The sequence below is a fragment of the Colobus angolensis genome, unplaced genomic scaffold (assembly GCF_000951035.1).
Source record: "Colobus angolensis palliatus isolate OR3802 unplaced genomic scaffold, Cang.pa_1.0 Scaffold26, whole genome shotgun sequence".
Classification (NCBI taxonomy): domain Eukaryota; kingdom Metazoa; phylum Chordata; class Mammalia; order Primates; family Cercopithecidae; genus Colobus; species Colobus angolensis.
Genome location: NW_012115821.1, coordinates 10,041,392 through 10,063,956, shown reverse-complemented (window position 1 = coordinate 10,063,956; position 22,565 = coordinate 10,041,392). Strand labels below are relative to the sequence as shown.

Here is a 22,565-nt window from a genome sequence, read left to right as displayed (position 1 = left end):
ATCTTAGCCAGATAAGATGTTGTAGAGAGCTATTCTGAGCATTACAGGATGTTTAGCAGTAGCCCTGGCCTCTACTTTGATGTCAGTAGCCCCTCCCCTTGTCATTCCCCTCCCACTGCTATGTGACAACCAAAATTGTCTCCAGACATGGTCACATGTCCCCCTGGTAGGGCAATATCTCCCCCGTTTGAGAACCACTGCTCTTTTCTGGAGACGCTGAGGCTTAGGAGAGCTGGAAGTGTGTGGAGTGTGTGTTATTGTCAGAGAGGACACATGAGGAACAGCAACCCAACAGGGAAAAATTGTAAGAGTAGAAAGGAATGTGGAGAATTTTCAGTCACCTTAAAATTCATTCTAGGGGTGGCTCTTGATTCCTCTGAATTGACCTGAAAGCATCAAATTGGATTGTGCTACAGCGTGAAAGTTTCATCAATATCTCAACTTCATTATGTGAGAAGTGGATTATATGTAAATACTATCAATGAGGGATGGGGGGAGCTATGCTGGCCATAGATAATAGATTTTTGAAAAACTATTTATTTTGGAAAGACTTAAATATACATAAAAGTGAAGAAAATTGTATAATGACCCATCCTATACCTACCACCCAAGGTCATAAATGATTGATTCAGGTCAATCCTGTGGCATGTATACCCCACTCACTCCCCCTGCTGTTCACTCTTGGATTATTTTGAAACAAATTCAAGACGTCATTTCATTTCATTTGTAAAAATCTCCATATGTCTAAAAGAAAGTATTTGAAAGCCAAAATTGTAATATGCTGCTAGAATTTTAATCTTCTAGAATGGGCAAGAATGAGGAGTTCTGCTGAGCAGTATTAGAAAGTTAAGGGAAAGAAGAGATGGGAGGAAGACTGAAGAGGCTTGACTTTTGAGGGGGATTAAAAACCCCAGGAGGAAATAAGGGTGGGAGACACTGTCTCTTCAAGCTTCTCTCCCCTCTTCTTTTGCTTTCCATAAATTTTAGAATATGTGATTTTTCACAAGGGACTGGGATCCTTACGAAGGAGAATAGGCTGGCAGGAAACAGATTCATTTTCTAAAAAGAAGGGAAAAACATAATCACCAGAAAATGTTGAAATCTTCCCTCAATGATGGATTGCTCTCTTATGACTTTCAATGACCTTTTAGCTGATTGGGCCTACTTTTAATAAAACAAGGCAAGAAGAAAATCTTGCAGTTGCTTTTTAAGAGTTTCCTGGGACTATAGTATTTGTCTCCTGTTATAATGTATTCTGAGAAGTTTCTTTTGATTAGACTTCCTCACTTGATTTTATGATGTCATAAATCTCCTGAATTTGGTGAGAGCCATGTTGTATGTGAGAACTAAGCAGCTTGCTAGATAACATCTACTCCCACCTCCCTTCTCTTTAGAAGATTAAACTGAGACTGTTGTGCCTGATGCCAGAATAGATTTAACCAATCATGTTTCCTTTACATGTAGGTCAGTCCGAGGGACAATTCTGCACTGGATCCTATTATCCATGGGTTGAAGGGTGTTGTACATCATGGTAAGTATGCCACATACACTTCCTTTTGCTGGGATGTGAAGGGCTCAGATCTCTACCTAAAGGAATCAGGTTATCTTGCAGAGGACAGAGGGTGACACCCATTCCTCATCCCCTGATGTTGAAGGGCATTAGAGCCATTATTTGATGGGTAAAGAGCACGCCCATTTATTACCTGCAAATGGGTCTGGGTTAACAGTAAGCAATTTGTTTCTTTTCAGGTACCAGTTTGAATGCATAGGTTATAAATCAAAACACCCTGAGATGTACTGTTCTTATGTGTTGAACTTGCCATTTGTTTCATATCTCTCCTAAAAATAATATTTCAGTTGTCTTTTCACCTATAAATGTTTGGTTTGCGTCTCAGATCTAGGGAAGCATTTTAAGTAGCCAGACAAGTTATTAAACTTTGCAGCATGTGAGCAAGCGTCATGCCGCTACTAGAATGGAAGAGGCCAGGCTTCTGTTCTGTGCTGCAGACCTCTTATCCTCAGGCATAAAACCAGGAGAGAAAGTAAGATAAATGGGTTCTGTCTTTTCCAACTGGTTTTTATTGGAAGAATTTCCCTGCAACTTTATTATCAGCACTGCATCATTACCTATGACATCAAGATCCTCTAATTTCAAAAGTACCCTTGTCGCAGTGAGGTGTGCAGTCTAGATGTAATGTAATGATTTGCAAAGTTTTAATAATCTAATTAGAATTCCAGAGACGTTGACAGAAATAGCATTAGTAACCATAATAAATCTCCCCTTCATCTCCACAGCTGTGATAAAACATCTTCACACCTTTTTGGGAGGATTGTCTTTAGACATTAGCCAACTCCATAGAGCTTAACAAACATGTTCCCCCTCTCTTTCCGTGAAACTAAAACCAGTTGTCAGGGGTCAATTGGAGCAAGTAGGATTTTGGATTAATTGTTCTGCTCTCAAAATTGGTCAGTCATGCAGCAGGTAACAATAATAAACCTACTCAATATAGAAAAATAGGGTTACTAAAAATACCACATAGAGGCTTTCATTTTAAGATAGTTCTGGGCCAGGCGCAGTGGCTCATGCCTGTAATCCCAGCACTTTGGGAGGCCGAGGTGGGTGGATCACCTGAAGTCAGGGGTTTGAGACCAGCCTGGTCAACATGGTGAAACCCTGTCTCTACTAAATACAAAAATTAGCTGAGCATGGTGGTAGGCACCTGTAATCCCAGTTGCTCGGGAGGCTGAGGCAGGAGAATCACTTGAACCCACGAGGCGGAGGTTGCAGTGAGCCAAAATTGCGCCATTGCACTTCAGCCTGGATGACAGAGAGAGACTCTCTCAAAACAAAACAAAACAAACAAACAAAAAAAAGATATGTATTTCCATTGCTTCTTCCCAGTTCTCAGTTTCTGGAAGGGCACTAATCCCATCCTCCATTCTTGAGGGCTCTTACCTCCCAAAGACTCCACCTCATAAACTTGGGGATTAGGATTTCAACATAGGAATTTGGTTAGGGGACACAAACCTTCAGGCGACAGCAGAGGCTGTTACATATGGAAAAAAGATATCTGGCTCTGGGAAGGTTGCCAGGATGCCCAGGGTGTGGTTTCAACCCTACCCTCTAACTGGGAAGTCAGACGAGACCTGCAAAATACACTGACCTACAAAGGAAGTTCACTTACTCATTCAGCAGAAATACATTGCATGCCCACGCTGTGCAAACCCAGATTTGGAACACTGATTAAGGCAGACACAGGCCAGCTCTCATGGACCTAGAAGGGAAGTGAAGTGCTGCCTTCCTCTCCCACCAGCCTGCCTGGTATGCAGCCCCTCCCAGCTTATGCATTTGCTGTTTCCTCTGTCGGGAGAGTTCTTCCTTTGCTTGTGCCAAGGGTGTCTCCTTCTTATGCCTTCAGGTCTCAGCTCCCATATTGCCTCCTTAGAAAGTTGTTTCTTAAGTATCCTATCAAATTATTCTTCCCACCCCACTCCCATCACTCTCTGTTACACCATCCCAGGTTTCTTTCTTTAAAGCACTTACATGTATCTGAAATAACTGTTTGTGTATTTACTCATATATCAGATACTTGGGTATCAATTTCCTGAGGGCAGAAAACCGTGTTAGTGTGGCACGCTGTGTCTGGCAAATAGTAGGTGCTCAGTATCTTAGCCAAATGACTGAATCAAGTCAGCATACAAATTTAAATAAGTGAAAATTTCAAAATGTAAAATGGGATGAAGGGAAGGAAGAACTAAAGCCCATGTGGGTTGTGCATTGATTGGGAAGAAAAAGGAGTATGAGTATGTCGTTCTTCCAAAAGGGAATGGAGGACATTAGAAATAGTTTTAAAAAAACAAAAATAACGTTTGTTGGAGGCCAGGTGCAGTGGCTCATGCCTGTAGACCCAGCACTTTGGGAGGCTGAGGTGGGTGAATTGCTTGAGCCCAGGAGTTCAAGACCAGTCTGGGCAACATGGCAAAACCTTCTCTCTGAAAAAAAATACAAAATTTAACCAGGCATGATGGTACATGCCTGTAGTCCCAGCTACTTGGGAGGCTGAGAGGGGAAGATCACCTGAGTCCAGGAGATTGAGGCTGTAGTGAACCTTGATCATGCCAGCCTCCAGCCTGGGTGACAGAGTGAGACTCTGTCCCCCTCCCCCAAAAAAAGCTTTCGTTGGAGCTAGAAGCATTTCAGTTGAAGGTCCTGTGAGGGATTTGAATGATCTGTTAATTTGAAGGAACATAAATAATCATGTCCTTCACAGTCTCTGGCTTGGGAACAATGATAGAGATATGTAAAGAGAAAAATCAATATGGATTTCTGTTGCAGTTCAGAAATGACTTTTATTTCTTCAGCTCTGGGAGTCATATATTAGAATGTTAATTTCTCATTAATTTTTTTTAAACAAGAAGCATCTTAAGTGTTTCTTCAGCTGAAATGTGAAGGAATAACCTGATCATATCAGCCAACTGTATTTGACACTTGGTCATTAGGGTCCTCTGTTAAGCAGACACCATTGAAGTGCAGGAAAGATTTTTGGCAGGGAAGGACTGCCTGGGAAGGATCAAATGGAGAAGGACCAGGGGTTGGTGGGGAGAGCATTTGGGCCATGCATGGTGCACGTCTGACACCTCTGCAAGGAGAGAGGTGAGCTAGGAGGACTGGCTGAAGGCAGCTCTAAGGAAGTCTTTGCCAAGCTATCAGAGAGCCCCAGAGCAAAGACTGCCCCTGAAAGGAGTCCCGTGTTGGCAGGAATGGCCCAGCTCTTATTCCCCACCATGTGTTGTCATTGGCTGGAGCCTCCCAGCAAGAATAGCCTGTTTGTAGACGCTGGGCAGATCCTGGAGGTGCTGCTGCTGCAGGCTGTCAGCTCAACAAGCTCCTCACAACAGCTTGTCTCTGGAAGGGGCATCTCAGGGGTGCATGCTTAGGAGTGGCACAGAGCTTCACATCTCCTTCCAGAGGCACCTTCCTAATCACACTCCCATAGTGCTTGCTCAGAGAGTCTTACAAACAGTCCTGGCTCATTTTGTCCATAGTTACTGAGTACCTAATCTCAGTACACCATGAAGCTAGGCATTGAGACATGGACCTACTACCCTCACCACATTTGCATATGCTTGGTAGAGATGTACAATTAAGTGTGCAATGACGTTAAAGCGTGGGAAGCAGCACGCTAAACTCAAACTTTGGTGATTGGAAGTGTCTCAAATCAACTGAACATTAAGAGCTAAAGAGTGCATGGAGATTGTCCAGGCAGAGCGGTGATGCGAGCAGGACCAGTATAGATGAAGGTGTCTGTTGGTAAGAGAGGATGTAGTATCTTTGAGGCTTGGAGAATGGTGACTGATATGGTTTGACTGTGTCCCACCTAAATCTCATCCTGAATTCCCATGTGTTGTAGGAGGGACCCAGTGGGAGGTAATTGAATCATGGGGGCAGGTCTGTCCTCCACTGTTCTTGTGATAGTGACTAAGTCTCACAAGATCTGATAGTTTTAAAAAGGGGAGTTTCCCTGCACAAGCTGTCTTCTCTTGTCTGCCGCCATGTGAGATGTGCCTTTCACCTTCCACCATGATTGTGAGGCCTCCCCAGTCACATGGAACTGTGAGTCCATTAAATCTCTTTCTTTTGTAAATTGCCCAGTCTTGGGTATGTCTTTATCTGCAGCGTGAAAATGGACTAATACAGTAACATTGCTTCTCTAATGCTTTTCTAGGGAGAGACAGCCTAGAAACCTCTTGACCACATGAAGTGCTATGTCTTATGTGTTCATTTTTCTAGGCAAATTTTGATTTTTACAAACTCAAGAGCCATGAGGAAATATAAATAGAATGGAGTGAGGTGATTTGCCATTGATTCTGATCCCATCTATCTACTCATGGAGTGATAGATGGAAGCACTAAAATGTATCTAAATCAAGTATTTTATTTGCCCTATTATCAACATCCACTGGAGAAGAAAGACTTAGGGGAAGATTTTAAATCCTATTCACTGTATTGGCTCCGTCATTAGCAGCACTTTTTGTATATAAGAACCAGCAGTTGCAGATAAAAATACTGGTTGCTAAGAACTTAGTCTAGTTCTGATGGTTTAAAATCCATTTTTCAAAAAAAACCCTGTTTGTGAATTAGTGAAAAAATATAGTCTTTCCTTCTAAGTGCGAGGCATAAGGTCAGGTGAATATGGCAGATGAGGCAAAACTTTGCAGCCCAATTTGTTCAACTTTTGAAGCCTTAGGTTGTGCAACGTGTGGTCAGGCGTGGTCGTAGAGAAGAATTGGGCCCTTTCTGTTGACCAAAGCTCGCTGCAGTTTTCAACGCATCTCATTAAATTGCTAAGCATACTTCTCAGTTGTCGTGGTTTCGCCAGGATTCAGAAAGCTGTAGTGGATCAGACCAGCAGGAGACCACCAAACAGTGACCATGATCTTTTTTTGGCACATGTTTGGCTTTGGGAAGTGCTTTGGAGCTTCTTCTCAGTCCAGCCACAGAGCTGGTCATCGCCCATAGTCATATAAAATCCACTCTTTGTCGCATGTCACAGTCTGATCGAGAAATGATTCATTGTTGTTATGTAGAATAAGAGAAGACAACACTTCAAAATGACATTTTTTTTTTAAATTTTTGCTCAACTCATGAGGCACCCACTTATCGAGCATTTTTACTGTTCCAGTTTGCTTCAAATGTCAAACTACTGTAGAATGGTTAACACTGAGTTCTTTGGTAACTTCCTTTATAGTTGTGAGAGGATCAGCTTCAATGAATTGCTCTCAATCGGTTGTTGTCAACTTACACTTCTCACCTTCAAGGCTCTTGTCTCTTCTGCAGAACTTCTTGGACTACTACTGCACTGTATGTTCATTAACAGTTCCTGGGCCAAATGCATTGTTGATGTTGTGAATTATCTCCACCGTTTTACGGCCCATTTTGAACTCGAATAAGAAAATTGCTCAAATTTGCTTTTTGTCTAACATCATTTCCATAGTCTAAAATAAATATAAAATAAACAGCAAGTAGTAAGTCATTAGCAAAAACACAAAGCAAGAAATGGGTGCATTAAAATGATGTATAACATAACCATATTTATTGAAGAATGCATTCCAGTATCATTGTTGCAAATTTGAACAGTACAAAACTGCAATTCCTTTTGCATCAACTTATTTGCATCAACAGTTTTACCTAACTGATCCATGTTAAGAACTATGTGTGGGGTGGGCACAGTGGCTTATGCCTATAATCTCAGCAGTTTGGGAGGCCGAGGCAGGTGGATCACCTGAGGTCAGGAGTTTGAGAATAGGCTGGCCAACATGGTGAAATTCCGTCTCTACTAAAAATAGAAAACTTAGCCAGACATGGTGGCACGTATCTGTAATCCCAGCTACTTGGGAGGCTGAGGCAGGAGAATCGTTTGAACCCAGGAGGCAGAGGTTGCAGTTAGCTGAGGCCATGCCATTGTACTCCAGCCTGGGTGACAAGAGCAAAACACTGTCTCAGAAAAAAAAAAAAGTATGCGCATTATACGTCGCTTCTCATCCTTTCGGCTAAGATCGAGTGTATGTGCATTATGTCCTGTGTCAGTTAAAAGACATCTGTTTTTTCTTTTCATGTTGTTGGAATACATAATTTCTCTTCCTTTTTATAGTACTCACCCCAGGAAAATCCAGCAGGCTGTTTGTGTACATACGCATATACTGTCAAAAGGCCTCAAAACACCATCCTCTTGTGTCAGTCCTCTGAAACGGACCACTTTTGTATTCCTAATAGGAAACTTGCCTCTGGTGATTGCTTGGTATTTTATCCTTGTCTGCTTGTCCTCTTTTCCCACCCCTCCCCCACTGTCACTTTCCTCTCCTGGAGAATGTATCATCTTAGTGAGGTGTAATAGGCTTTGTTTTCTTTTTGTTGTTGTTGTTTTTTGAGACGGATTCACTCTGTCGCCCGGGCTGGAGTGCAGTGGCGCGATCTCTGCTCACTGCAAGCTCCGCCTCCTGGGTTCATGCCATTCTCCTGCCTCAGCCTCCCCAGCAGCTGCGACTACAGGTGCACACCGCCACGCCTGGCTAATTTTTCGTATTTTAGTAGAGACGGGGTTTCACTGTGTTAGCCAGGATGGTCTCGATCTCCTGACCTCGTGATCCGCCCACCTCAGCCTCCCACAGTGCTGGGATTACAGGCGTGAGCCACTGCACCCGGCCTAGGCTTCGTTTTCTTTCAGAGGAAGAACTTTGGGAGGCTGAGGTGGGTGGATCACCTGAGGTCAGAAGTTCGAGACTAGCCTGGTCAACATGTTGAAACCCCATCTCTACTAAAAGTACAAAAATTAGCCAGGCATGGTGGCGGGCACCTATAATCGTAGCTACTCGGGAGTCTGAGGCAGGAGAATCACTTGAACCTGGGAGGCGAAGGTTCCAGTGAACCGAGATCACACCATTGCACTCCAGCCTGGGCAACAGAGGGAGATTCCATCCCCACCCTCCCCCAAACCCCCCGCCAAAAAAAAAAAAAATAAAGAAGAAGAAATTGCCACAGACACAAGGAAATCTTCTGCTGGTCAGAGCTAGACAGCTGCTCTCTCTCTGTCTGCCCTTCCCTGGCTCTTCCAAGAAAGCTATCAGTGAAAGGACAAATAAATTATCACCTGAGAACTCGCTTCTATTAGTATCACAAAATGAGGCTCTTGCAAGCTTTTCCTGTCAAAACACGGCACTGGCAGTTGTGGCTATGACAAGATTAAAACTTTCCTTGCAGACCAACTTTCTCATGTCACTAGTTTGTTCACTCGGGGGTCTCCTTCCACCTTTTTGTCCCTGCCCTGGGACACTCATCATCTCCTCACCAAATCTGAGGACAAAGTCTTGGAATAGCTATTGTCACTCCCGGCCTCTAGCAAAAAGGGAAGAAATAACAGTGAATTTGAAAATATGCATTGACTGCCCTGCCAAGCATTTCCAGAGAGTGGTGAAAGCTGTCTGAGAAACTCCACATCGTTCATCTTTCCATATTCCACCTGCTGGGACTGAGGTTTCTACAATGAAGAGTAACAGAGCGTCATCTTCAGACCAGTCCTCTGAATTCCTTCTAGAACATGGGTTGGCTTCATCTTATACAATTGCTGTTGCATCACCAGCCACACATTCACTGTTTTAAAAGAAACCAGCCCCAGGGTATGGTGCTGCCTGCACTGTTCCCCTGCTGGGTATGCACTTGGTTCTACCCCTTCAGAAAACCGTGTGCCTGTTTCTGCTGATGTTGTACATGCACTCCGCCCTCTGAGCCAGAAATGCCACACTTAAGTATATCCCCAAGAAAAATATCAACAAAAGACTTGTGCGTATGAGCCTTATTCATAATAGCCACAAACTGGAAACAGCCTGAATGTCTATCAGTGGGAACACAGATATAGAAGTTGTAGACTATTCATACAATGGAATATTATGCAGCACTTACAGATAATGAACTATGGATTCACTCAAAAGCAAAACAGTGCATAATGCATGATTCCATTTATGTAAAGTGTGAGAACAGGTCCATGCACAAAATTAATCCATGGTGATGAAAGTCAGAATAGTGGGGTGGAAGGGCCAGGTGCGGTGGTTCATGCCTGTAATCCCAGCACTTTTGGGAGGCCAAGGCGGGCAGATCGCCTGAGGTCAGGAGTTCAAGACCAGCCTGACCAACATGGTGAAACCCCGTCTCTACTGAAAATACAAAAATTAACCAGGTGTGGTGTTACGTACCTGTAGTGGGAGACTGAGGCAGGAGAATCACTTGAACCCCGCAGGTGGGGGTTGCAGTGAGCCGAGATTGCACCACTGCACTCCAGCTTGGGTGAAAGAATGAGACTCAGTCTCAAAGAACAGTGGAGTGGAGGAATATATTGAATAAAAAGGAACCTGAGGAAATTTTCTTGGGTGATAGAAATATTTCTCTATCTTAATCTAGAGGATGATTGCACAGGTATAATATAAAAATTTGCCATGCTGTCCCCTTAGATTTCTTCATTTGACTGTTGGAAAATTAAAGAATAGTCCATATGTATTACACATTAATTTCCCAAATATATTGCATCCACAAAGCTTAAAAAAATTAGCAGCATGTACCAAATAGTCAAATATTAAAAATCTTGACAGTGTCAAGTGTTGGCAAGGATGTGAATGCAGGAACTCTCATGTTGTTGATAAGAGGATAACTAGTATGATCACTCTTCAGAAAATAGTTTGGCAGTATCTAGTAAAACGAATCTAAGAGATTCCATTTCTATGTATGTCCCCTAGAGAAACTCATATATGTGTCCCAAGAGATGTATAGACCAGGCGCAGTGTCTCACAGCTGTGATCCCAGCACTTTGGAAGCCGAGGCAGGCAGATCACTTGAGCTCAGGAGTTTGAGACCAGCCATGGCAACATGGTGAAACCTTGTCTCTACAAAAAGAGAACAAAATTAGCCAGGCATGGTGGCACTCACCTGTAGTCCCAGCTATTTTGGGGACTGAGGTGGGTGGATCACTTGAGCCCAGGAGGCAGAGGTTCAGTGAGCCAAGATTGTGCCACTGCACTCTAGTCTGGGTGACAGAGCAAAACCTGGTCTTCAAAAAAAGAAGACATGTGGCTGGCCGCAGTGGCTCACGCCTGTAACCCCAACACTGTGGGCAGGCGAGGTGGGTGGATTGCTTCAGGTCAGGAGTTTGAGACCAGCCTGACTAACATGGTGAAACCCCGCCTCTACTAAAAAAATATACAAAAATTAGCTGAGTCTGGTGGTATGGGCCTATAATCCCAGCTACTTGGGAGGCCTGGTGCATGAGAATCGCTTGATCCCGGGAGGTCGAGGCTGCAGTGAGTCAAGATTGCACCACTGCACTCCAGCCTGGGTGACAGAGCAAGACTCTGTCTGAAAAACAAAAGAAGAAGACATGTGGGCAAGAATGTGTGTGGTGGTGTTTTTCCTAATTACCCAAACCTGGTAATGCCTCAGGTGCCCATCATTAGCAGGCTGAGTAAAGATGACCTGGTGCGGTCATAGAATAGAACATTTCACCACGATGGGAAGGAATGGCCCACTCAACAATATGGGTGCATCGGAGATTGGTAAAGTTAAGCAAGGGAAGCAAGATTCTGAAGAAAACATTGTGCGTTCCTAAAGATAAACTTCAAAACATGAGAAAACCTAACCTTTATTGCTTCGGAGTGCACATGTAGGTGTTAAAACTAATAGGAAACTCAAGTGATTATTTCAAACTGAGGATGGTGGTGACTTCCTGGGGGTGGATGAGAGAGTGACAAGGGGCTGGCCGGGTAGGGGGAGGCAAAGTCTTCTCGTGTTCTGAGTGTTGATCACACACCCACACACCAGGGCTCACTTCAGGATCATTTTTCAACAGTACATTGAGGTTTTGCACACCTTTCTGCATGGGTGTTATATTTCACAATCAAAGAAGACAATGATTAACATTAGAAAGGAAGAGATTCAGACATTGCTTTCCTCTGGGACACATCAAATTCCAAGCGGCCTCGCAACAAGCAAAGGAGAGTGACAGCACTTTTTAAAAAAACTTTTTACCATAACTACCCCTGACAGGCTGTGTGTTCTCTCCACAAATTGATTACAGGCCAGTGAAAGAACTGTGCCTGCTTGGAATTATATCATTAAGAGGTGACTCTGAAAGCAAATATCTCCTTGTGGAGATTAGAAACAGGAAATCAGAAACAAAGGGGAGGGGGTGTCAAGTGACAAGTTTAAACACAAAGGGTGCCTCACTGCTGCTGTGCCGGGGTATGCTTGCTCTGTCTGCTTAGCCCAGCAGGCATCACTACATACTCCAGAAACCCTCTGAGATACAACCACCGCAGTCCGCATCATATAGAAAGGCAAGCAAAGTGTCAGAGGCTGGGCAACTTGCCCCAGGTTCACATCAGGAGAAGTGACCCAGCCCAGAGTCTAACCAAGGTCTTCCTGACTTCAGACTGGCTCTCCTGACTCCAGGTCTTCTCCCGCTCAGATCCCTGCAAGGCTCCCCATCTACCTTTTTCCATCTTGATTGAGACTCATCATACGGGTTTTGTTGAAGGGGCAAGTGAAGACATACTGAACAGGACCATAATCTGTCACTGTCACTCTGACACCATTGTGACTATCCCTGTGGTCCAAAAGCTCGAAATAAGCCATCTGAGGCCAAGTGGCTGAAGTTGCTGAAAATATCTTTTGTGGACTTTGGAAGAAGAGGACAAATGCTAGAACAAGGGACTTTTGCGAAAAATGAATCCTGAGGCAGAAATGTCATTATAATCCAGTAGCAAGAAAATGGAGAACTGAGTTGCTGTGAGGGGTTCTTGCTTGTTTTTGTGTGTGTGAACCGCCAAGCTCCCTGAATCATAGCATCCACCCATCCTTCCATCAACTGACTGCCTAACGTGCTGAGGGTAAAATGAACAAGATTTCCCTTGTCCTTGGAAACATTTTAGTCTTGTGAAGAATTTTTTTTTTTTTTGCCCTTGACTTTATTGGTGCAAAGACTAATGTTACTTGTGTGCAGAGTAATCTCACGTTGAACCTTTGGAAAGAACTTTATTAAAAGTCTCCATTGTGGAATACTTTTAAAGAAATGGAATTTCGTTGTTTTTCACTTGAAGTTGGACTCTTAGGAACACAACTGAACGAGGTTTCTAGAGCAGTACTTCAGAATTCAGGCTGGCCTGGGTTTGAATTCTGGCTCTCCAACTTGGGAGCTGTGTGACCCCAGAACAAATTACTGAACCTCTCTGTCCCCGAGTTTCTGCCTTGTAAAGTGAGGATAATGAAAGTCCTTATCTCATGAGTATTATCGCTAAATGTGTTCAGACAGGGACAACATGGGGAAGAAGGCATGCCTGGTATGTGTTCAGCGCCCTCTAAATCAGTGATCAGCAAGCTCTAATCTGGAGACCAAATCCAGCCCACTGCTTGTATCTGTAAAGTTTCATTGGAACACAGCTGCACTCATTTGTTTACATATCATCTATGGCTACTTTCGCACAACAATGGCAAACTTGAGTAGTCGTGACAGACACACTGGCCTGCACCGCCTTATGTATTTAATCTCTGGCCCTTTAAAGAAAATGTTTGTCAATCCTACCTCATCTAAACGGTAGCTATTACAGCAGCTCTACTAATAGTGTTGCCTTCACCCAGTAATTTGTTTATGTTGGGACAACGTAAATACCCACTCAGGTCATTACTTACCACTTGCTAGGCTTTACAGACAGAGATTTCAGTTTTCATTTTGCTGATATCATCACATTTCAACTGAATTAATGAGGGTTCTGTTTTAATGTTTAACAAGTTAAAGAAATCCTCCAAATTATTTTCTCCTTTTTGAACGGGAAAACCAATGCTGTATTTTAATCTATAGCTCACTGATCATTTTGAACATCTTAACATGCGACAAAGTTTCCCGTTTGAAGTTTGTGTTTCCAGCATTTAATTACATGGAACTTTCCTGAAATGTGCTATAAATATGCAGCACCCTGATCTTGGCTAATTGGCTCATGTCTGTTAAGGATCTAGGAAGGACTGATGCTTATCAGAACATGTTTGATCTCAAAATCTTCTAGAAACAGGCACACTTAAGCCATTTCCACCATTTCCTGGATTTCAGTGCATCAAAACCACCACCATAGATGTAAGCTATTTCCACTTCTTTTCTTAGCCAGGAAATGGGATGCTGTGCGACTTCTGTTTTATCACTAATAGTATTGTTAACAATAATATTAAGACGTAAAAAGACTTCAAAAGTGATTCCTTTTAGATTAGGTTTGAATTTGAGACCAGTTCTCATTCAGCCTGCCTTCTTTGTCAATATTTTATCATTTGAACAGGATTATGGAAATCCAGGGAAATGCCCTTTTCCTGCTTGTTTCAGTGGGATGTGAAGAGCAAAGAGAACTCTTTTTTTTTTTTTTGAGACGGAGTCTCGCTCTGTCGCCCAGGCTGGAGTGCAGTGGCCGGATCTCAGCTCACTGCAAGCTCCACCTCCCGGGTTCACGCCATTCTCCTGCCTCAGCCTCCCAAGTGGCTGGGATTACAGGCGCCCGCCACCTCGCCCGGCTAGTTTTTTTGTATTTTTTTTTAGTAGAGACGGGGTTTCACCGTGTTAGCCAGGATGGTCTCGATCTCCTGACCTTGTGATCCACCCGTCTCGGCCTCCCAAAGTGCTGGGATTACAGGCTTGAGCCACCGCGCCCGGCCGAGAACTCTTAAAAAGATACCTCCATTTGCCTACTGCAAAAGTGCCTGCTAAAGTGCTTGCGACTACCGTGTGTGATTTTCTTACCCTGCTCGCATGCTCTACGTATGCTACCTCGGTGTAGGAGAGACAGACACTATTGCATAGTGGGTTTGAAATCCAGTTGTGTTACAACCTGAACAAATCACTTCACCTCTTTGTGGCTCAGTTTTCTCAACTGCATCATGAGGTAATACTAATACCAGTCTTACTGGTTTATCCTGAGGATTCAGTGACTTACTGTACATAACTATGCCTGGCATATGGTAAGCACTCAGTGATAGCTGTCACCACTGCCACCAACTCCCCCCTGCCCATCATCGTCATTATTGTTGTCACTGGTGGACTTGAATATGGAAACCACGTGATGACAGGAAATGACTGCAGAGTTCTGGGTTCTGCCACCATCACTACCCAGCTAGTAAAATAGAATGCATATTGCTCAGTTTAGTTGGGCCACACAAAATAAAAATGATGAAGATGATGATGATGATGACAACGATGATTGGAGTAGCCAGTTTCTTTTGAGGTCAGGGGAAAAGGTAGTGGACAAAGAACCAGGAAGTGGGTGAAAGGAAGAAGCAGCAGCCTCTCTGCTTCTGCAACTGTTAACCTCTGTCTGTGTACCTAACCCTACCTGGACGTTCTATAAATACAATCTTACTGAATCCCAGTGGCACCACAGTGAGCTAAGAATTCTTAATCCCATTTTATAAATAGGTAAAGTGAGGTTTTAGAGAGATGAGCGAATATATCCTGGCCATGCAATGGAATAGTGATTTGAACCCAGTTGTGTTAAACTCTGAATCACATTTCTTTCTGCTCTGCTGGGCCAGCTTCTAAGTCCAAGCATTGACTAACTTTCTGATTATTGTCAAAAGCACTTAACTCTTGTATATCTTGGTTTTCCTTTGTGAATTAGGTCATTGACTGAGCATCAAAAGGAAACTAAAAGAATGTACACGTCGTGTCAGTTATGGCCACCAGAACCCTGTAGGGGAGAAAGGCAATCAATGAAACTGTTCAATGATAATATTGGGTTTTTGTCACTGTATGACTCTATATAATTTAAATGTCATGTTCATTTCCTTAATTGTTGACAAGACTGCAATCTTTATGTGCTTTCTCTTTGGAAATATTAATGTCAACATACATTTCATTGAAACATCAACCCTTAAATCAAAATGCTGCCCTTGGTCAACTGAAACCTCTAATAAAGTTGGAGGAGGCTAGATGTCTTTGAACCCAGTGAGGTGGCTGTTTCATGACCTTGGATTGCTCTTCTCCGGGTGCTTGAAGATAGGGATCTGATTAATAAGGTGGGCTCTCTCACTCCCAGGCCACCTGGTTCAGACCCCACAGCACTAATTATTCATGCCATAGTATAGGCCCCTGGGATTTTCTTTGGACTGTGCCTGTAGGGAAGGCCATGAGGCATGCATTTAATCCTCTGCCTGCTGATAGAGAGTGTTTTATAGGCAAAAGTAAATTCCACACCTCCACCACTGCATGGAGTTGACCCTGTTCATGCTCACATGTATTGCCTGTTGCTTTTTTAAAAAAATACCCTGCCCTCATATAGGAGTGCAGGGGTTGGCAAAATTTCTCTGTAAGGGGACTGATAGCAAGTATTTTAAGCTTCGTCAGCCATATATTCTCTGTTGTAACTACTCAGCTCTGCAGTGGTAGCCTGAAAGCAGCTGTAAACAATGCATAAACAAATAAGCACGGCTATGTACCAACAGAACTTCATTTACAAAAGTAGACACTAGGCCAGATTTGGCCCATGTACCATAGTTTGCCCACTTTTGACTTGGAGATACATCGTGACTTAGTTTGGTCAATTTCTTTTCGCCATGTATAAAGGACCTACTTTATAAAATGCTGCATTGGGTGCTGGAGATAAGGCCAGGAAGCATGGTCTTGCTGTAACAGAGCCTACAACCTGTCAAAGAGACCATGTTAGCCAATTACACAGACTGAGACCCAGGTCTTAACAACCTGTGACCTTGGGTAAGTTCTCAGCCCTCACTAGGATGTTGATTCCTACTTCACAGGGTTATGAAGCTTCACTTAGAGAAAGGCTACACCAGGGCCTGGCACCCAGTTTCTGAACCATAAGTGTGAACTGGGAAAAGGAGGCAAACTGAGGCAAATTCCACAGTGTGGAATGGAGTCTTGGGTTGCAGGTCAGTGAAGGGTAAACTGAGGCTAGAGGACCCAGTTATTGTAAACAGATGAGAGTCAATGCTGCTGCTACCTGGCCCTATGCCCACCTTTACTGTGGTCACATAAAATAACAAGCTCTGGACCTGGCTTCTACTAGACTCAGAAAGTTGACGGAGCCCTTTGTTGTGAGTCCTACTGAATAATGTCAGTATCTTAGTTAGTCAATTCTGCGACTCTCATGTCTTCATATTTTAACAACTCTAAAATTGGGATGCATCTTTGAGTTCATATCAAATCATTGTTTAATTAGCAACATGTAACCTTTACTAGTGGTATCAGAATAATGATGCATCTTACGATTGAAGATGACACTATAGAGATGAGGAAGACAGTATCTAGGACTTATTGGTTATTTAAAATATATCAACTGCTACTGTGCTTGCTTATTTGTTCATTCTCTTTTCACATAATTATTAGGCACCTACTGTGTTCTGGGGAAGTGTTTTAGCTGTTGGATATATGTACAGGCAAGGTCTTTGCTCTTGTGGAATAATCAAGCTGTTGCAGGAGACAGTAAACAAAGGAATGCTGGAAAGGAAATGAAGGTGTGATGCAGAAAGTTAATAGCAGGCCGGGCGTGGTGGCTCATACCTGTAATCCTAACACTTTGGGAGGCTGAGGCGGGCAGATTGCCTGCAGTCAGGAGTTCAAGACCAGCCTGACTAACGTGGTGAAACCCCGTCTCTACTAAAAACACAAAAAAATTAGCCAGGCGTGGTGGCGCACACCTGTAGTCCCAGCTACTCGGGAGGCTGAGGCAGGAGAATCGCTTCAACTCAGGAGGCAGAGGTTGCAGTGAGCCGAGATCGTGCCACTGCACTCCAGCCTGGGTGACAGAACGAGACTCCATCTCAAAAATAAATAAAATAAATAAATAAATAACAGAGAAAACATACTGAGATGGGGGGCTCAGGCAGTGGCATTTGAGCCCAGACATGAAGGATGAAAAGGAATCATCTCTATGGAGGGTGGTGGGAGGGGAAGCATTCCAGGCAGAGGGAACAGCAAGGTGAGGAGGCAGGTAGGTGGTCAGCAAGGGAGAGAGAGGAAAATACAGGCTCCAGAGGCAGACAGGTCATGTAGTGCCCCATGGCCACCATGAGGAGTTTGGATTTTATTCTAAAGGAAGCAAGAAGCCACTGGAAAAGTTTAAGCTGGGCAGTGTCAGGATTAGTTTTACATTTAAAAACGTAAAAGAGGCTGGGTGTGGGGACCCACGCCTGTAATCCTAGCACTTTGGGAGGCCGAGGCAGACAGATTGCCTGAGCTGACTCAGGAGTTTGAGACCAGCCTGGGCAACATGGTGAAACCCTATCTCTGCTAAAAATACAAAAAATTAGCCAGGCGTGGTGGCTCGCCTGTAGTCCCAGCTACTCAGGAGGCTGAGACACACAATCACTTGAACTCAGAATGTGGAGGTGGCAGTGAGCTGAGGTCACGCCACTGCACTCCAGCCTGGGGGACAGAGCAAGACTCCGTCTCCACAAAAAGTAAAATAAAAAGCTAAAAGAGTTGCCTAGTCTTCAGTGAGATTTCCTCACTGGATCCTGCAGATGAGGACCCCAGAGCCCAGGGATCCAGAATGAGAGTGGTAGAAAGATGGGCGTGGGGAGATCCAGATACCCTTCCCATGTCACACACGGTGCGGCTGTGGTCCAGCCTCTTTCCTTGTAAACCTTGTTTTCCTCTCATGTATAAGATGAAAAACTAGTGTCTTTGAGACCTCGATTTCCCCATCACCCAATCATAACTTCAGTCTTGTGCCTATTCCTTAAAATCATTTACTGTGAAGCCTTGCAGATGGCCCTACTTTGCTAACAGGACAGCCCCATTCCCACGCTGTCATTCCTGTTTCATCCTCCTTATTGATGACAGAACGATGACATGCTTTGATAATCAACACCCCGCTATAGAGAGCAAGTATTTTTGCTTGTATTTGGATCATAAAATTAACTCCCTCTGGGCTCCCCCTAGGGAGGCCTCTGCTATCATCTTTTTTTTTTTTTGGAGGCAGAGTCTCACTCTGTCGCCCAAGCTGGAGTGCAATGGTGCGATCTTGGCTCACTGCAACCTCCGCCTACCCGGTTCAAGCGATTTTCCTGCCCCAGCCTCCAGACTAGCTGGGACTACAGGAGCACGCCACCATACCTGGCTAGTTTTTGTATCTTTAGATGGAGTTTGCCATGTTGGCCAGGGTGGTCTCAAACTCCTGACCTCAGGTGACCCACCCACCTTGGCCTCCCGCAAAGTACTGGGAATGCAGGCACGAGCCACTGCGCCTGGCCGTCTTTGTTCTAATCTAATACCTTCTCACCTCCCTGCTGACTTCTGGGTTCTCACCCTCAGCCTCTTTATTTCCTCCCAACTTGCCGTTTCTCACCCCTGTGTTTGGCAGGCCCTCCTGTCACACCTAAGACTCCTCCCAGGTTACATACTACATTCATGGCCGGGCTAGACTTAACCCAGAGCTGCTGATTCCATGTCTAGTGTTTTACTCAGTTGCGTCACCTCTTCACAGTTCTGAGTGTAATTATCAATTGCACTTACCCAACAGCTGATTTTTTTTCCCCCTCAAACCTGGGAAGTTTTGAACTGTTGATCTTTTCCTTCTGTTTTCCCTCCTGCTTACTTCACTCCAACCATTTCTCTATAAACCAGGCAGAGTCCCTCTGCACTGACTTTTCTCCCTTCCCGGAAGGTTCTTCTCCCCATGTAGCCACGTCGCTCACTTCCTCACTGCCTTCAAGCTTTCAATCAAATGTTTCCTTCTCAATGATCCTGCCCTTGAAATTGCTATCTGCAAAACAGTGGTCAGGGTAGACCTCATTTAGAAATGGTGATTCAAATATGACCAAGTTACTAACAGCTGCAGAATATTTGGTCCAAAACCAGCCACGAATGGAGTAATGAAGAAATGTTCTGGACAGAGTGAAAAGCCCATGCAAAGGCCCTGGGGCAGTGCGCTCATGGGACAGCAAGGAGGCCAGTGTGGCTATACCTAAAAATCAGAAAGTAGAAGTGAACAAGGCTGCACAGGATGTAGGAACCCTTTGATACAGTCCTTGTAGAAAGTGGCTAGTCAGGTGTGGTCCTGAGACCAGCAGCATCTGTTTTATTAAAAATATAGAATCTCAGCTCTCACCCCAGATCTACTGGATCAGAATCTGCATTTTAACAAGCTTCCCAGATGATTTGCATGCACATTGAAGTTTGAGTGGCACTGTCATAAATCATCTTTCATTTCTAATGACTTAATGCCCAGTTCCTTCCACTATCCACTCCTTCCTTCCCTCCTTACATAACACCAAGCAGAGGCTAGCACTGCCCCAGTGATCTTAGGCATTTAAGGAAAAGTTAATTGCTTTTCCTCTAAAAAAAATATTGTGGGAAACCCTGAGGAAACCAAATAATCATTGGGCTAAAAACAGAAGCTTGGGCTTTCATATACTTTCCTAAAATTAGTTGGTCCTTTGTTTAGGGAATGCTTCAGGTTTTCTTCCCCTAGAAACTACCACATCCTGTCCAAATACCTTCCAGTCTTCCAGTGTAATACATTGTTTATTGAGGTGTGTGTGAGTGAGTATTCAGTGCACTTCCACAGTTCCCGATGACTGCACAGGTCTCTGCTATACATTGATTGTTCATCATATTTTATAAAGAGCTTTCTTTTTTTCCTATATAACCAAAGCATTGAAACTATTAGGCTATTAACACACCAAGAAATGCAATCAATCAGCTGATTATCATCTAATGTTTTAATGATCACATTTTTAATCCAATTATACATGTTTGAATCTTTCAAATTTTCTTTAATTAAAAATTGCCTCCTGGCACTGCTATCAGAAATAAGAAATTGAACAGAATCAGCCAGATATAATTTAACGTTGAAAGGAAACTGCAAGGATAACTGGGCCGCACTGGGCTTAATGGTTGACCATGACTTTAAAGCCCTCATACAGAATTTCCTAATTGATAAGAAAAATTTAATCATCTTCAGCTATAAACCTTTTGCATTCAAATAAGGTATTTCTTTTTCCAAATAAACCTCCCCTAACTGATTATTCATATTGTCATTCAAAATACTCAAAAGTGAAAGAAAGGGTTGGGTGAAATGTAGACTACTTAATACAGTGTGTATTTAATATAAAAGTCATACATCATTCATTTTTGCAATTTGAATAACTTTGAATTTAGCATCCCTGTTCCTCATCTTTTTCTTTGATGAACAATTAATTATTAAAATATAATATTGTCTGCATATAGCACCCGGGATCCTTGAAAGTGGGAATACAAGATTCATTTCTTTTCAATTCTTTTATCTAGTAATGCACAGTACCTGTCTATTAGGGTATAATGGAATGAATGGTGGTATAAATAGTTTTTCAAATATTTTTCTCCACTAGTAAGTGGCTGGGACAGGAATGTTTTGAATTCAAATGACTAATTATGATAAAAGGTGAAGGCAGAATGCACTGATCAGGATGGGCATAGAGTCACACTGCCCTTTTATAGCAAGACTTATTTAACAAGCACCTATGTATGCTTACTGTGTCGAGCACTCCCCTAAGCCCTCACCTGATGTTAACTCATTTGATTCATACTGAGAACCTCCTTATAATGTCAGTGTTATTATCCCATTTTACAGATGAGGAAACAGTTACACAAAGGTTAAATAACTCTTCTCAGGTCAAACCTTTAAGTAGACTGGTTGGGATTCATAGCCAGGGGACCTAGCTCTAGCACTTCTCCCCATTTTATGATATCTACATGTATTAAGATGTTATTAGCCAGGCGTATGGGCTCACAGCTGTAATTTCAGCACTTTAGGAGGCTGGGGCAGGAGGATTGCTTGAGGCCAGAAGTTTGAGACCAGCTTGGGCAACACAGCCCAAGAACCTCAGGAATAATAGTTTTTTTTTTTTTTTTTTTTTTTTTAATTAGGCAGGTATGGTGGTACAAGCCTGTAGTCCTAGCTACTCAGGAAGCTGAGAGGGAAGGACTGCTTGAGCTCAGGAGTTCAAGGCTGCAGTACCACCACAGCCTAGTCAACAGAGTGAGAATCTGTCTCTGATTTATACAAAGAAAAAAAGAGATTTTATAAATAGAAGAGTTTACGTTTTCAGCTGAAAAGTGCTTTATTTCTTCTTCCCAGTGGCTATACTCAGGAACCACCAGTCTTGAGTCTGGCCAGTTGAGCCCCCATGACTTAAGCTGGCATCAGTGGACAGTACTAGAAATACAGAGCTACCATTTCTAAAATTGATTCTAATTTGTAATTAAGCATTGTCAGCACCCCATTTATCAGTAGAGCACTATCTGTGGGAGTGAGCAGGCAATGAAATTTTCAGAAAGATCGCTGCAAACTGATGTTCAACTTGAACTGAGATGGGGAGAAAAGAGTGAATTCTGTAATGTATTGCTCGTGTTAATTCTGTAATGCATTGTCATTTAGTAATGGGGGCACCTGAACATATAGCATAATTCCCCCCACCCCACAAGTCAGGCTATGGGTATCAAGATGACTTTCTGATATTTGGGAATCTTTTCCCACCCCCAACGCTTGTGTTAAAATAGGGGCAGGCAGAATACTACTGAAGGCCAAATCCATTCTACTCTCTGTTTTTGTATGGCCCCTGAGCTAAGAATGGTTTTTACATTCAATCCCTACTTAAGTGAAATGTTATTACCCTAAAAAGGAATCGTGTTATTCTCATTAGGTAGACACATATTTTGAAAATTGTTCTCAGTTATTAATCGCATTTCAAATACAGTTAATAAGGTTGTGAAAGTTTGCTTATTATTTAAGTACCTACATAACATCTTCAAATTCACCTCTTGGCCTGCGAAACCTAAAATATTTACCTTTAGTACTTTACTGAAAACTGTTGCTCATTCCTAGCTTAAAACCCCAAATGAGCCAGCCTGTACCTCTTGCTGGGCTTGTGCTCAGCCACATGCTTGCCTTGTTAAATCTAGGCTTACAGTGGGCCAGAAACTATGCCAAGCCCCTTTTGTCTGTTAACTTGCTTAATTGTCACAGCAACCCTGAGAGTAAATATTCTCATTA

General features: G+C 43.2%; 1 protein-coding gene across 2 annotated transcripts in view; it reads left to right on the top strand.

Annotated features, from left to right (window-relative positions):
- PTPRG (protein tyrosine phosphatase, receptor type, G) overlaps window positions 1-22,565 on the top strand; it is a 782,288-nt gene that overhangs the window by 613,801 nt on the left and 145,922 nt on the right. For both annotated transcript variants that reach the window (XM_011947202.1, XM_011947201.1), the window contains exon 6: window positions 1,465-1,531. In XM_011947202.1, coding sequence (XP_011802592.1) covers window positions 1,465-1,531 — 67 coding nt within the window. The remainder of the gene's footprint in view (window positions 1-1,464; window positions 1,532-22,565) is intronic.